Source organism: Panthera leo, chromosome D3, assembly GCF_018350215.1.
Source record: "Panthera leo isolate Ple1 chromosome D3, P.leo_Ple1_pat1.1, whole genome shotgun sequence".
Taxonomy (NCBI): domain Eukaryota; kingdom Metazoa; phylum Chordata; class Mammalia; order Carnivora; family Felidae; genus Panthera; species Panthera leo.
The window spans coordinates 69,156,186-69,172,124 of record NC_056690.1 but is presented as its reverse complement, the minus strand read 5'-3'; the positions used below and the strand labels follow the sequence as shown (position 1 = coordinate 69,172,124).

Genomic DNA, 15,939 nt, shown 5'->3' with positions numbered 1-15,939 from the left:
GCACAGCATTTTTGTCTGTCCCTCTAAAATAGAAGCACCAAAAGGCCTTCTTTAAAGCATGTTTTAAGAGAATCTTCCGTCTTGGCCCCTAGGATTTTCTTTTCTTTTTTTTTAAGATTTAATCTTCTGATTGATTTGGGATTTCTTTTAGTGTATAGGGTCTGAGGTGTAGATTCAGGTGTTTTTTTCCTTCTGAAAGCAGACCGCGCAGTTGTCTGGACAGTACGTGTACCACTGTGTGTTTGGTATCGTACTGATGAAGTCCCATTCTTAAGTTGTATAACAATGATTTACAAATAAGAAGTGGCTGCTCAGCTCTTCAGTAGATGCCTCACAAGAGAGATCATTGTGGTCTCCATCATGATCAAATCTGAGTGACTACAATGTATTTGAACTGCTTTTTAGTCTATGCAAACAAAGAGACGCTAGATGCCCTTCTTTTCAGGCATTAGTTCTTTTTGGTTCTCTAAATCTTACATTTTTATTCATAGTAAATGGTGTATTGACATATGGGAAGTCTTGGTTTTGGCTCATAGTTATAGGCTATTTTGGAAATCAGAATAGCAAACACTGTATGTGCTAGCTTTATCTTGAGTAAAAAGTTTTTACTGAAATGTGTATTTGCTTTGGATAGTCACTAAAAACTAGGTGTCTGTGTTAGAATGCTGTTTGTTTCTTATGAAGGAACAAAATTTCTACGTATAAAGTCTTTCAAATATGCTTTCAACAACAAAAAAATATATATGCTTTCAATGAGACTGAATCTGTGACTCTGTGCCCTCAGCCAGTATTTAAAAGTGTAACTTACATCTTTGATTGGCAAGTGTGATGGTTAATTTTGTGTGACAGCTTAACTGAGCTGAGGGGTGCCTAGAGGTCAGCCATGGTTTCATTATTTCTGGGTGTATCCGTGAGTGTGTTTCCAGAAGTAGTTAGCATTAGAATCAGTAGACTTAGTGAAGAAGATCATACTCACCCATGCTGGTGTCATCCAGTCCTTTGAGGGATGGGTAAAGCACAAAGGGGGAGGAAAGAGATAAATTTACTCTCTTGCTTTAGCCGAGACGTCCATCTTCTCATGTCCTTAGACATTGGTCCTCCTGATTCTTGGGCCTTCTGACTTAGCCTGGGGTTTTTCTGGTTCTCAGGCCTTTGGGTTTGGACTGGAACTGTACCAGGCTTTTCCTGGGCGTCCACCTTGCATATGGCAAGTAATGGACCCCTCAACTTCAATAATTGTGTGAGTCAGTCCTTCATAGTAAATCTCTTTTTGTCTATATCTATTCCTATACTATTGATTCTCTTTCTCTGCAGAGCCCTAAGTAATACAAGTGTGGCTGACTCATTTCTGTGACCTGAGTGCTTGTGTCCTGAGTGCTTGTGTCCTTCCAAAATTCTTATGTTGAAACCTAACCTACAAGGTGATGGTATTTGGGGGGGATGATTAGGTCATGCGGACAGAGCCCTCATGAATGGGATTAGTGCCATGTAAAAGATACCCAAGAAAGCTTCCTTGTCCCCCTTCCACTGTGTGATGACACAGCAAAATGATGTTCACTGTCAGGGGCACCTGGGTGGCTCAGTCACTTGAGCATCCGACTCTTGATCTCAACTCGGGTCTTGATCTCAGGGTCATGAGTTCAATCCCCATATTGGGCTCCACGCTGGGCGTGGAACTTACTGAAAAAACATGAATAAAAAAATTTCAAAAAAAAAAAAAAAAAAAGCTCACTGTTTGTGAACCCAGAAAGCCAGCTCTTATCAGACACTGAATTTGCAGGTGCCTTGATTTGGGCCTTTGGAACTGTGAGAAATAAATTTCTGTGCTTTGTGAAGCACCCAGTCTGTTAGTTTGTCAATTGCAATCTACAAGCACTAAGGCACTCTCCTGCTAAATTGTTTTTCCCTAGTTACAAAGCTTTGTTACTTTGATTGCTCACAGTGAAGTAAGAGGGGTATCATTAAGAAGACCTATGGTTAAAATGAGGTTAGACATTATCCTCAGACCATCATCGCTATGATTTTGTTTCTCAAGGAAATTTCCCAGTAGGCACAGCCATTTGGGAGCAAACATTTCTTATATTCATTTTCTTCATGCTCTTCCTATTTAAAAAGTTTAAATTAAAAATAATAAAAATAGTCACCTGTAATCTCATCTCTCAAGATTGCTTTTTTTATTTTTTGCCTGTTAGCACCTGCATGTATATTCATTCATATAATACATAATGTTCTACTATCTTTGCTCAATATTATGTCGCGAGGCAAATATTTTAGTAAAGTACGTCCCAGAAGCAGATGAGTAATGTGTTTTGTAAGGCTACCATAACCCTGATACTAAAACCTAACGAACATTACGTAAAAAGAAAGTTACAGACTAGTATGTCTTATCAATGTAGGAGAAACATATTTTTTTTAAAAATTAGTAAATTGCACCCAGTAATATATGATAAAGGGCATAGCATCATAAACAAGTGGGGCTTATCGGACAAATGTGATATTGTTAAGACTTGAAAATCCATCAACATAATATGCCATATTGGCAGAATAAATTAGAAAAGCCATATGGGTGTCTCAGTAAGTGTGGAAAAAGCATTTGACTAAATTCAACATCCATTCATGAAAAAAAAAAAAACTTAGAAAACTAGGAATAGAAGGGAACGTTTTCAATACACGTAAATATGTGTAAAGTGATTGTCCATTTGCAGCGTTCTTGATTTAGGTTGATACACCATGAGTTCTAAATCTATAAGCCTGTCTTCTTTGATTAGTCTTAGCCTTTTTTGCCCACGTTAAGCATACCGTCTGTCACTGAGTGCTATTAGTTTTATTTTGTTCCGTATCATTCAAGTCTGGTTGCTCTTTTCCATTCCTGTTGTCAGTGTTTTCATCGCGGTCCTCATAATGTTCCAGCTAGGTAATTTATTGCATGCTCTTTGTTTCCTGGGTTGGTCAAAGCATTTCTCCATGTCAATATGTCTCCCAACCTCTGATGTCCCCCTTTGTCCCACTGTCCCTGATTTTGGACACATGAGGCATAGGGTTGAATAGATCACATTCTTCAGTTCAAGGCTGTCATCCCTGCTTCATGTGAGGTCCATCTCTCCCTCCATTTGATATTCATCTGTTCATTTATTCCCATTTATCCCCATTCCGTGCTGCTCTTCTTTCCCGTAAACAGCCATTTTAAATGTGTTTAATGCATTATTTTTATATGTATATGCTCAACTAAATGTTACATGTACATGTATTTTTAATGTACATAAATAGAATTGTTACAGAACTCATTCTTTTTACTTACTCCTCTCGGAACTGTTCTTAAACGTTACCCTTGACACTAAATGAACATCTAGTCTGCTGCTGTTAAAACTTCATTGTGTGTATCCACCACATTTTACTTACCCAGTTCCTCAGTGATGGACACCGGGGCTTTCTCCAACTTTGCAACGCCACAAGTAACGAATTGTTTCATAGTTTGTTAGGATCAGGAGTGCGGGCACAGCTGGCGTGGTGCCTCTTGACTAAGATACCTCTTGAGGTTGTAGTTGAGCTTATTGGTGGGGCTGTGGTCTCGTCAGAAGCCTCAGCTAGGGAGGGAGAGACCTGCTTTCTTGATTTCTCATTTGCTGTTGGCAGGATTCTGTTCCTCTAGGGAAATTGGACTGAGGGCCTCAGATTTTCACTGGCTGTTGACTGGAGGCCTCCCTTAGTTCTTTGCCAGGTAGACGTCTGCATATGTCAGCTCACAACAGGGTGGTTAGCTTCTCCCACAGAAAGGAAAAAAAAAAGAGCAAGAGAGGGTACCCAGCACAAGCTGTAGTTGCTTTGTAAGATAATCGCCCCTTGAAAGTGGTTAAAAGTGAGTTATTAGATTCAGCCTATACTCAAGGGGAGGCAGTACACAAGAGCATATGAATAGCAGGATGCAGGGATTACTGGGGGTTGTTTTAGAGTTTGCCTAGCACAGTCCTCAGCCATTTGCTGTGAATTTTTCTTTGGCATAGATACATATTTGGGTCATGGGTTGCTCTCTAAAGATGACTTCTCTGGTTAATATTTTTATCAGCAGTACATGAGGGTTTATATATCATCATATGCCTGCCGGTACTTTGCTTTCTACAGCATAAAGGGATATCACACTGTCTTAAACTGTTTATATATTTTGTTCTTATTTCCTAGTGGAGTTCTCACCTTTTTCTTGGCCATTTGCAGGAGTTGCTGGCAATATTCTAGATATCAGTTTCTTGTTGTTCTTCTCTGTATCATCTGCCTGTTACCTTTGTCCAAGGTTTCATTTGTTGAGCAGTAATCCTGAATTTTGGTGTGATTAAATGTATTTTTTGGCTTTGTGGTTTGTGCTCTTAGGCTTTTATTTAAGAAGTCCTTTTTTTTGTCCTTCTGTTAGAAACTTAGCGTACATTTTCTTGTGTTAACTTTAGCTTTACCATTCACCTCCAGGTCTCCAATCTGTCTGTAGTAGGTCTTTGATAGGGATCCATCATTGTTTTCTTTGCGAAATGAGCCAGGCTTCTGTACAATCTCTTCTGTCCTCATTGATTTGTGGATCCATCTTTACTGTATATTGTTTATGTCTACACCGCAGGTGTGAGCCATACATTTGGTTTGTAGGTGGATTTCTTTTGTTTGTCTGTTTCTTCATGTGTGCAAATACCATGCTGTTTTTATTGTTACAGCTGCATAGCATGGCTTGATACCTGGTAGTGAAAGGCCCTCTCATCACTCTTCATTTTCAAGATTGACTTGGCCATGTTTACTCTTCCACAAAAAGTTTATTTCATTTATTTTATTTTTTATATATAATTTATTGTCAAATTGGTTTCCATACAACACCCGGTGCTCATCCCAACAAGTGCCCTCCTCAATGCCCATCACCCATTTTCCCCTTTACCCTGCCCCCCCATCAACCCTCAGTTTGTTCTCAGTATTTAAGAGTCTCTTATGGTTTGCCTCCTTCCCTCTCTGTAACTTTCCCCCCCCCCTTCTCCTCCCCCCGGTCTTCTGTTAAGTTTCTCAGGATCCACATAAGAGTGAAAACATATGGTATCTGTCTTTCTCTGCCTGACTTATTTCACTTAGCATAACACTCTCCAGTTCCATCCACGTTGCTACAAAAGGCCATATTTCATTCTTTCTTATTGCCAAGTAGTATTCCATTGTATATATAAACCACAATTTCTTTATCCATTCGTCAGTTGATGGACATTTAGGCTCTTTCCATAATGTGGCTATTGTTGAAAGTGCTGCCATAAACATTGGGGTACAAGTGCCCCTATGCATCAGCGCTCCTGTATCCCTTGGGTAAATTCCTAGGAGTGCTATTGCTGGGTCACAGCGTAGATCTATTTTTAATTTTTTGAGGAACCTCCACACTTTTTCAGAGTGGCTGCACTAGTTTGCATTCCCACCAACAGTGCAAGAGGGTTCCCGTTTCTCCACATCCTCTCCAGCATCTATAGTCTCCTGATTTGTTCATTTTAGCCACTCTGACCTGCGTAAGGTGATATCTCAGTGTGGTTTTGATTTGCATTCCCTGATGAGGAATGGCGTTGAGCATCTTTTCATGTGCCTGTTGGCCATCTGGGTGTCTCCTTTAGGAAAGTGTCTATTCATGTCTTCGGCCCATTTCTTCACTGGATTATTTGTTTTTCGGGTGTAGGGTTTGGTGAGTTCTTTATAGATTTTGGATACTAGCTCTTTGTCTGATATGGCATTTGCAAGTATCTTTTCCCATTCCGTTGGTTGCCTTTTAGTTTTGTTGATTGATTACTTTGCATTTCAGAAGGTTTTTCTCTTGATGAGGTCCCAATAGTTCATTTTTGATTTTAATTCCTTTTCTTTTGGAGATGTGTCAAGTAAGAAATTGCTGTGGCTGAGGTCAGAGAGGTTTTTTCCTGCTTTCTCCTGTAGAGTTTTGATGGTTTCCTGTCTCACATTCAGGTCCTTCACCCATTTTGAGTTTATTTTTGTGAATGGTGTAAGAAAGTGGTCTAGTTTCATTCTTCTGCATGTTGCTGTCCAGTTCTCCCAGCACCATTTTTTAAAGAGACTGTCTTTTTTCCATTGGATATTCTTTCCTGTTTTGTCAAAGATTAGTTGGCCATACATTTGTGGGTCCAGTTCTGGAGTCTCTATTCTATTCCATTGGTCTGTGTGTCTGTTTTTGTGCCAATACCATGCTCTCTTGATGATTACAGCTTTGTACTAGAGGCTAAAGTCTGGGATTGTGATGCCTCCTGCTTTGGTCTTCTTCAAAATTACTTTGGCTATTCGGGGCCTTTTGTGGTTCCATATGAATTTTAGGATTGCTTGTTCTAGCTTCGAGAAGAATGCTACACATTCTTTGTAGATTGTGTAGATTGCTTTGGGTAGTATTGACATTTTAACAATATTTATTCTTCCAATCCATGAGCATGGAATGTTTTTCCATTTCTTTGTATCTTCTTCAATTTCCTTCATAAGCTTCCTATAGTTTTCAGCATACAGATCTTTTACATCTTTGGTTAGGTTTATTCCTAGGTATTTTATGATTCTTGGTGCAATTATGAATGGGATCAGTTTCTTTATTTGTCTTTCTGTTGCTTCATTCTTAGTGTATAAGAACGCAACTGATTTCTGTACGTTAATTTTGTATCCTGCGACTTTGCTGAATTCATGTATCAGTTCTGGCCGACTTTTGGTGGAGTCTGTTGGGTTTTCCATGTAGAGTATCATGTCATCTACAAAAAGTGAAAGCTTGACTTCATCTTTGCCAATTTCGATGCCTTTGATTTCCTTTTGTTGTCTGATTGCTGATGCTAGACCTTCCAACAGTATGTTAAACAACAGCAGTGAGAGTGGACATCCCTGTCATGTTCCTGATCTCAGGGGGAAAGCTCTGTTTTTCCCCATTGAGGATGATATTAGCTGTGGGCTTTTCATAAATGGCTTTTATGATGTTTAAGTGTGTTCCTTCTATACCGACTCTCTCGAGGGTCTTTATTAAGAAAGGATGCTGTATTTTGTCAAATGCTTTTACTGCATCGACTGACAGGATCATATGGTTCTTGTCTTTTCTTTTATTAATGTGATGTATCACATTGATTGATTTGCAAATATTGAACCAGCCCTGTAGCTCAGGAATGAATCCCACTTGATCATGGTGAATAATTCTTTTTATATGCTGTTGAATTCGATTTGCTAGTATCTTGTTGAGAATTTCTGCATCCATATTCATCAGCGATATTGGCCTGTAGTTCTCTTTTTTTGCTGGGTCTCTGTCTGGTTTGGGAATCAAAGTAATGCTGGCTTCATAGAGTGAGTCTGGAAGTTTTTCCTTCCCTTTCTATTTTTTGCAACAGCTTGAGAAGGATAGGTATTATCTCTGCTTTAAATGTCTGGTAGAATTCCCCAGGGAAGTCATCTGGTCCTGGATTCTTATTTTTTGGGAGATTTTTGATAAGTGATTCAATTTCTTCGCTGGTTATGGGTCTGTTCAAGTTTTCTGTTCCTTCCCGTTTGAGTTTTGGAAGTATGTGGGTGTTTAGGAATTTGTCCATTTCTTCCATGTTGTCCAGTTTGTTGGCATATAATTTTTCATAGTATTCCCTGATAATTGCTTGTATTTCTGAGGGATGGGTTGTAATAATTCCATTTTCATTTGTGATGTTATCTGTTTGGGTCCTCTCCCTTTTATTTTTGAGAAGCCTTGCTGGACGTTTATCAATTTTGTTTATTTTTTCAAGAAACCAACTCTTGGTTTCATTGATCTGCTCTACTGTTTTTTTAGATTCTATATTGTTTATTTCTGCTCTGATCTGTATTATTTCTCTTCTTCTGCTGGGTTTGGGGTGTCTTTGCTGTTCTGCTTCTATTTCCTTTAGGTGTGCTGTTAGATTTTGTATTTGGGATGTTCCTTCTTTCTTGAGATAGGCCTGGATTGCAATGTATTTTCCTCTCAGGACTGCCCTCGCTGTATATCATAGTGTTTGGACTGTTGTATTTTCATTTTCATTTGTTTCCATATATTTTTTAAATTTCTTCTCTAATTGCCTGGTTGACCCATTCATTCTTTAGTGGGCTGTTCTTTAACCTCCATGCTTTTGGAGGTTTTCTGGACTTTTTTTCCTGTGGTTGATTTCATGTTTCATAGCATTGTGATCTGAAAGTGTGCATGGTATGATCTCAATTCTTTTATACTTATTAAGGGCTGTTTTGTGACCCAGTATGTGGTCTATTTTGGAGAATGTTCCATGTGCACTCGAGAAGAAAGAATATTCTGTTGCTTTGGGATGCAGAATTCTAAATATATCTTTCAAGTCCATCTAGTCCAATGTATCATTCAGGGCCCTTGTTTCTTTATTGATTCTCTGTCTAGATGATCTATCCATTGCTATAAGAGGAGTATTAAAGTCTGCTGCAATTACCACATTCTTATCAATAAGTTTGCTTATGTTTGTGATTAATTGTTTTATATATTTGGGGGCTCCTGAATTTGGTGCATAGACATTTATAATTGTTAGGTCTTCCTGATGGATAGACCCTGTAATTATTATATAATGCTCTTCTTCATCTCTTGTTACAACCTTTAATTTAAAGTCTAGTTTGTCTGATATAAGTACAGGTACTCCAGCTTTCTTTTGACTTCCAGTAGCATGATAGATAGTTCTCCATCCCCTCACTTTCAAGCTGAAGGTGTCCTCAGGTCCAAAATGAGTCTCTTGTAGACAGCAAATAGATGGGTCTTGTTTTTTTTATCCATTCTGATACCCTGCGTCTTTTGGTTGGAGCATTTAGTCCATTTACATTCAGTGTTATTATTGAAAGATACAGGTTTAACGTCATTGTGATGTCTGTAGGTTTCATGCTTGTGGTGGTGTCTCTGGTACTTTGTGGTCCTTGCAACGTTTCACTCACAGAATCCCCCTTAGGATCTCTTGTAGGGCTGTTTAGTGGTGATGAATTCCGTCCATTTTGTTTGTTTGGGAAGACCTTTATGTCCCCTTCTATTCTGAATGACAGACTTGCTGCATACAGGATTCTCGGCTGCATATTTTTTCTGTTCATCACATTGAAGCTTTCCTGCCATTCCTATCTGGACTGCCAAGTTTCAGTAGATAGGTCTGCTACTACCCTTATGTATCTACCTTTGTATGTTAAGTCCTGCTTATCCCTAGCTGCTTTCAGAATTCTCTCTTTATCCTTGTATTTTGCCAGTTTCATTATGATATGTCATGCAGAAGATCGATTCAAGTTATGTCTGAAGGGAGTTCTCTGTGCCTCTTTGGATTTCAATGTCAGGCTTGTCTTTCATTCAGTTGAAGGAATAAGAACAAATAGGATTGCATTTTACGTGGTTAATATTTATGACAGTTAAAGAAATGTCAGGAAAGAGAATTTTTCTGTAGTGCTTTAAAAGTAAGATTTCTGATTAGAACTGAGATTTATCCATTATGTAATAATGTAGATTGCATGGACCTCTTGTGTTGTTTTGTATACTTTGCTTTTAAAAGAGATTTCTGTCAGCAATAACCCCTTAAAATATCTGGTAGAAATTAAGCGTGCCCAATTCTAGAATCAGGTCATATTTAATTTGTTTAATGAGCCTCACTTAAGTAGGTGTTAAGTGGGTTTTGTTTTTTTTTGTTTTTTTGGTTTTTTTTTTGGATTTCCATGCATATTTTAGTTCTGTCAGAATATTTTGATATTCTTTCGGAGCTGTTACTCTTTTTGTTGTGTTGTTGAAATCTCCACTTTCCTGATCTGTTCCTGTTCCCCGTGATCATCATGTTTAAACTTTTGCAGTAACTGAAGATTACTTAATGCGTTTATTCTTTTTTGTGCTTCCTCCTCAGCCAAAACCTTGTTTCCTTTTTCTTTGACCTAAGACTTATTTCTAAAGAGAGTTAATGATCTTGGGAGGACAGGAGTAGTCCTTCATAATAGAAATATGCTTAATAAAACAGGAATAATTTGTTCACTGTCCATATTTTGCTGAACATACACAGGTGGCCTTATGGAAGCAGACACTAGAGATGGGGGGATGTAAGGTACACATTGTTCTGATTGTTAAGTGATTATCAACACGAAAAGGCATTGTTTTCTTCCCTGCACTGTGACTTACTCTTAAATTTGACAATCTGAATATTGGGTTTCTGCATTATAACCAAACAAGGATGAACCTAAGGTTTTAGGGTTTATCTTCAAAGCAGAACGTTGCTGCTAACTGTTTCCATTCTACAGTAATAGACTTGTCATTCAGCAGGAGATTGGAACTGGAAAATAGGAAAGTAATGGGATGCCTGACCCGAGTACGAAAGCTAATGGTTGGGAAAAGCTTTCGTATTTTTGCATGACTTAATTTTTAGGTAAAACACACTAGTGTTTCTTTGTAACCTAGAAACGTATTAAATATTTAGGTTGAGTTTTTAAATGTATAGTTTATTTAGAAAAGAGCAGTCCTTGGGGCGCCTGGGTGGCGTAGTCGGTTAAGCGTCCGACTTCAGCCAGGTCACGATCTCGCGGTCTGTGAGTTCGAACCCCGCGTCAGGCTCTGGGCTGATGGCTCGGAGCCTGGAGCCTGTTTCCGATTCTGTGTCTCCCTCTCTCTCTGCCCCTCCCCCGTTCATGCTCTGTCTCTCTCTGTCCCAAAAATAAATAAAAAACGTTGAAAAAAAAATTTAAAAAAAAAAAAAAAAAAAAAAAAAGAAAAGAGCAGTCCTAATCTTCCAAAGTGATCGTTATTCTGTTTGCTTCCTGTTTCTGCAGAGATATTACATATGAAATCTCAGTAGAAGCTGTATCGACAATGGTGGTTTTCCTTTCTTGCCAACTCTTCCACAAGGAGGTTTTGCGACAGAGCATCAGTCACAAGTATTTGATGCGAGGTCGATGGTATGTTTCTATTTTACATTTTTCTACCTTCTTTTTTTTTTTTTATTGTACAGATCTCTGTCTCAGGTCTTGTCCTCTAACCTTAACGTTGTCCCAGATGTCCCGCCGAGCGTTTCCTTCGGTCATTCTGTCCACACTTCAAACCCCACGCATAAGTAACCCACTTCTGCTTTCCTGTTTAAACTGCCCGTCCTCCCCGCCCCTTTCATCCCCCAGCTTCTTACCTTCTCAAGTGGTTTCTTTGTAGAAGTGAAACGTTGAAGTCCTCCTCCTTCTTCCTTCTGCATCATTCTCTATGTGTAAGCACCCATCAGTCATGTCTGTCCGCTGAAGTTGTTTTCAGTCTCCCCCTCTCACTAGTCCCGTTGAAACGACCATCATCTCTGCCCTGTCACCCTGTGTCTGGACTACTCCAGCAGCCTCTTAGCTGACGGTTCCTACTTTCATGTGGTCACAGATACTTATTGTGTGGCGACCATGTGCCAGACATGTGTTAGGATGGGGGGCTCTGCTCTTGAGCAGAAACTTACAGTCTCCTAATGGGGGGCTGGGAGTAGATACAAAATACACACACACACACACACACACACACACACACACATCTTCTATTGACACAGTCTTCACAGAACTTGAGATTGTAAAACAGATACAAACCAAGTAGCTTTGATGGAAGTTCTCAGAGAGTGGGAGCTCTGTCTTTGTCATCTCGTCCTTTCTGCCTTGGTTGTCTGTGTGTCACCTCTCTCCTTGAGTATCCTGTGGCACAGCCATAAAATCCCTTAGGGCTCTTTGGAACATATTTGAAAACCGCTGATAATAGAGAAGGAGCCTGGGCTTTGGCTCAGGATTCTATTATAGAGTTTTCTCTAGATGGCAGGAATTGATTTATCACCTTAATTTGTGGACACATATCCCTTTTCACCTGTGTTCTCTCCCTTCTCCTCTCATTCCATTACTTTAAAGCAAAGAGTGTTAACATCTAAACCACTTGTATGCGTATGTGTCTTGTGTGTGCATGCATAAATTGAATGATTTCATACTTAAAATGTGTAGTCTTTTGTATTAATGCTTTCTTAATTCTTGTGTTTCCCTACTGATTCTATGGTACTATCTCCCTTCAAGCACCAGGTACCGTATAATACCCTGAATTAATAATATCTCACCTGTTATACGGGATTACCAGTAAGGTAACTGAAGCTCAAGAATTGAAGTGATTTGACCAACAACTGTGGCATAGAAACAGGAAAGCCAGAATTCAGCCTCAAGTCTGATCTCAAAGCCCACGATCTTCACCGTTATGTGACAGTGCTAGGTTCCTTCGAAGTGTTAATCCCTTTAATATTAATAGATTCTGTAGATTCTGTTTATTGTCACACAAAGTCAGGCGACTTCCACGGGTTTGATTTTCTTCTTTTTTTCTTTTTGTGTAGTCTTCCATACACCAGCAAACTTGTGAAAACCCTATTGTATAACTTTATCAGACAAGAGAAGCCACCCCCTCCAGGAGCACACGTTCTCCCACAGCAATCCGATGGGGGCGGACTGCTGTATGGACTGGCATCCGGAGTAGCAAGTAAGTCTGATCAGGTTTTGTCAGTTCTCTGGCGTAGATAGAGTTTGTCTAATCGGCGTAAGAAACTGCGTTTGCTCGGCTGCCACTACTGATGGTTACGTCGGCCCTGTGCAGCTGGCTGAATGCGAAATACCGGAAGCAACTGAACATATTTTGTCCATTTAGTGCAGCGATTAATGCGGTGAAATATATACAAATAACGAATAGATTGTTTACCTGTAAAACACCACTTTCCAAGAATAATGTTTATAAATATGCATATTGCGTGCGCTTTAGCGGCACAGTATTATACAGTTAAGGTCTTGGAAACCTTTTACTGCTGTGCTGTATGAGGAGACACTGCTGTTTTAGAGGTGTTATTGGTCAGGATCTTACGTGACTAATGAGGTGTAGTTTTCTTGTTAGACTCTGTGTTTTATTCATTCAGTGACAAATGAGCACGTTTTGAAGAATTTTGTATTGAATTCTGGAGTGGCACAAACACGGGTTTTATCAGATTGGAAGCAGATTTCATTAACTGAGGGAAACCTTTCCCTCCCAGACAGTGAAGCCTCATTTCCGGTTCACGGTGTCGGGCGTGAAGACCCTGGGAGTGGCAGCAGGAGCTCTGGTCCTTTCTCTAGTTAGCGTGGCGGGCCTGTGTCGTGTGAAGTCACGGAACCCGACCTCCTGCTTTATTCTGAAGGAGAATCAGAAACCAGGCTGGCATCGCGGCAGCTGTAGGGTCTGCAGGCGCCTCTTACTAAAGCAGCCGCGTAGGCCGTCCTTGCGTAGTGCAGGGCTTGGCTCTTTGAAGGAACTCCACGTCGAGCCCAGTCCCACGGCCAAATCCTGGCTGCAGCGTGCCCTCCACACCGCGAGGGATAGCAGTTTGATGTGGAAGTGTAGTCCCGCTTGGTAATGTACTAGGTAATGAGTCTTGGGAACGTCTTTGGGTTGAAAGACCTCTGTTGGGCACCTGGCTGGCTCAGTCAGTTGAGCATCCGACTTCAGCTCAGGTCATGATCTGGCGGTTCACAAGTTCGAGCCCTGGAGCCTGCTTCCGATTCTGTGTCTCCTTCTCTCTCCGCCCCTGCCCTGCTCATACTCTGTCTCTCTCTCTCTCAAAAATAAATAAAACATTAAAAACATTTTTTTTTTAAAGACCTCTGTTGACTTTTGGAATTGGTCTCTGGGCCAGGCTTTCCAGATTTGCCTTCCTTTGATTTCTTTTAACACTGTGGGTTGAATTACGTTTGTGCTCCCTCCTAGCTCTGTCCTCCGTGCTGAGCAGGCTCCCTAGCATGCCAGACCCGCTGAAGTTCGTTCTCTGCTTTGCTCCTACCCGCTGCCCTCGTTTCTGATGGGGAGGCATTCATGGCTTCCGAACGCAGCATAGCACTGGCTTCTCGTGTTTTCTTTTTTCGATCATTAAACTGGTATGAGGTTATAAAAGCTGAGTATTTTCCAGTACTTCGGTATGGTTGGGGATTTGGGGCGGGGGGGAGATAGTATAAGTTCATTAACTGCTTTCTTCGAAACAATGCTAATTCTTTGCACTTTTCTGGTTTTTGTTTGTTTTTTAAGGGCAAACATAGATTTGTGTGTAATGTTTAGTTTTTCTTGGAGTTATGTGTCGTCAGAAGAATGTCCAGTATGGGAATGTGGTGTCATCAGTACCAGGTGCCAAAAACCTTTTAAACTTCAGAGCTGTTTCTACCTAGTTAGCAGTGTATCAGAAGGAAGTCCCTTAATTTCCCTAGCTTCCGGTTTTTTTGTCTGTTGAAGGAGAAGGTTGGAATAGATGATCTCTGAGCTTATTTCCCAAAACTTGCAACGGTTCTATGGCCTTTCTTCTCACCAGTAAAAAATTTAACATTCAGAGTCAGGGGGAGAGGTGGCAGTGAAAAAAATTTAATATTCAGTTATGGGCATTAAAATGGACTTAAGATTTTTAGTGTGCTGTAGTCACAAGACATTTTACGTACCTTCTTACGTCTTCGTAAGATTAGTCATATAAAGGTATAAATCATGATGGAGTGATTATTCATTATTTCACAGTAGGTGACTCAAAGGATTACAAAAAAACAGCAAAAGGATGTTCTCTTCCTAAAAAGTACAACTATTTATTATTTATTGCAAAAAGGATAAGAAAGGAAAAATAGTCACGTAATTTTGAATTAAGCCACATTCTGTGAAAGTCAGTCAGGTTTACAAGAACATTTGACTTCAGTTGTATGACCACTTTTGAAGATCTTTTGGTGGGTAGTTAAGGAATTTTCTTACTTTTTTTTTTTAAAGTTTATTTATTTATTTTGAGAGAGGGACCCAGAGAGAGAAAGTAGGGGAGGGGTCGAGAGAGAGGGGGAGAGAGAGAATGCTAAGCAGGCTCTGCACCAGCAGTGCAGAGCCTGATGCAGGGCCCGAACTCCCAAAGTGTGAGATCATGATCTGAGCTGAAGGTGGGGTGTTTAACCAACTGAGCCACCCAGGTGCCCTGGGAATCTTCTTACTTTAGCATCAGCTTAAGAAAAATATGACTTGGAAGCTCCTGCCTGAAAAAACAAATACTCCAAAGCCAAATATAAACTCTTTTGGGTGACATTTTATCTTCACCGGGATTGAGTTTTTCCTGATTATAGAAAGCCATTTCCTGTCGCAGCAGTGTACGTATGGTAGGTTTGACTTGATTAATTTCCTTTGAAACCGAGCGCCTTATTTTGGAAAACTTTATAGCTTTGGATGGTGAAGTTTTGTTGGCACTAGCAGGGAAGAGGAGCTTGCTCGTGCTAGGTGAGCGGTGAACCACACATCTGGACCCTCACAGGAGTTAGGCAAGGCCTTCTCCGGTTTATCCTCACTTTTTCAGATTTATTTTTAGTTATTCTACTGCTGTGTTTGTTTCTCAGACTCTAGCCAAAACTCTGTTACTCTTTACATGCCTTACGCTTTCTCCCTTTCATGTCCTTTCTTGGATTATCTCCTTCCACCTACGATCCTGTTTCCTCCCCTCTGACTTTTTTCTGCCTGTCCATCCGTTAAGCGCTGTCTCAGGTACCACTTCCTCCACGAAGATTTCCTGTTCTCTCCTAGCCAGGGGTGATCTTTTCCTGTGGCGTACTTAGCACTCTGCTTTGTGTTACGATTACTGTGTGTAGACATCACCTCCGCACCTGGGCTCTACACTCAATACAATGAGAACTAACATGTATATAACACTTGAGAGGTCATAGAGCAACTTCTTGTGTATTTCACTTTATTCTTGTAGCAACCTTGTCAAACACATGATTTCACCTTTTTAATGTGATTGATGAAGAGATGTTCCCGGTTATTATCTAAGATCACATAGGAGGTGATGTTGGTTTGCACTTGAGCTCAGTTTCTTTGACTCCTGACCTTTGCTTTCTGGTCCTTTCTGATCACCACTTGAGTCCTGAGTACGTCAGCTGGTGCTTGACTTACACGAGCATGTTCACTGCAGTCTCCAGCAGAGCACCTTA

General features: G+C 40.2%; 1 protein-coding gene and 1 non-coding gene across 7 annotated transcripts in view; one reads left to right on the top strand and one right to left on the bottom strand.

Annotated features, from left to right (window-relative positions):
• The window catches only part of DYM (dymeclin), a 351,049-nt gene that overhangs the window by 99,963 nt on the left and 235,147 nt on the right, over positions 1–15,939 (top strand). For all 6 annotated transcript variants that reach the window (XM_042910992.1, XM_042910997.1, XM_042910996.1 and 3 more), the window contains exons 7-8: positions 10,762–10,887; positions 12,318–12,460. In XM_042910992.1, the coding sequence (XP_042766926.1) occupies positions 10,762–10,887; positions 12,318–12,460 (269 nt within the window). The remainder of the gene's footprint in view (positions 1–10,761; positions 10,888–12,317; positions 12,461–15,939) is intronic.
• LOC122204312 lies at positions 3,025–3,090 on the bottom strand. The gene has a single exon (XR_006195608.1). It is a non-coding gene; the product is annotated as a small nucleolar RNA SNORD69 (small nucleolar RNA).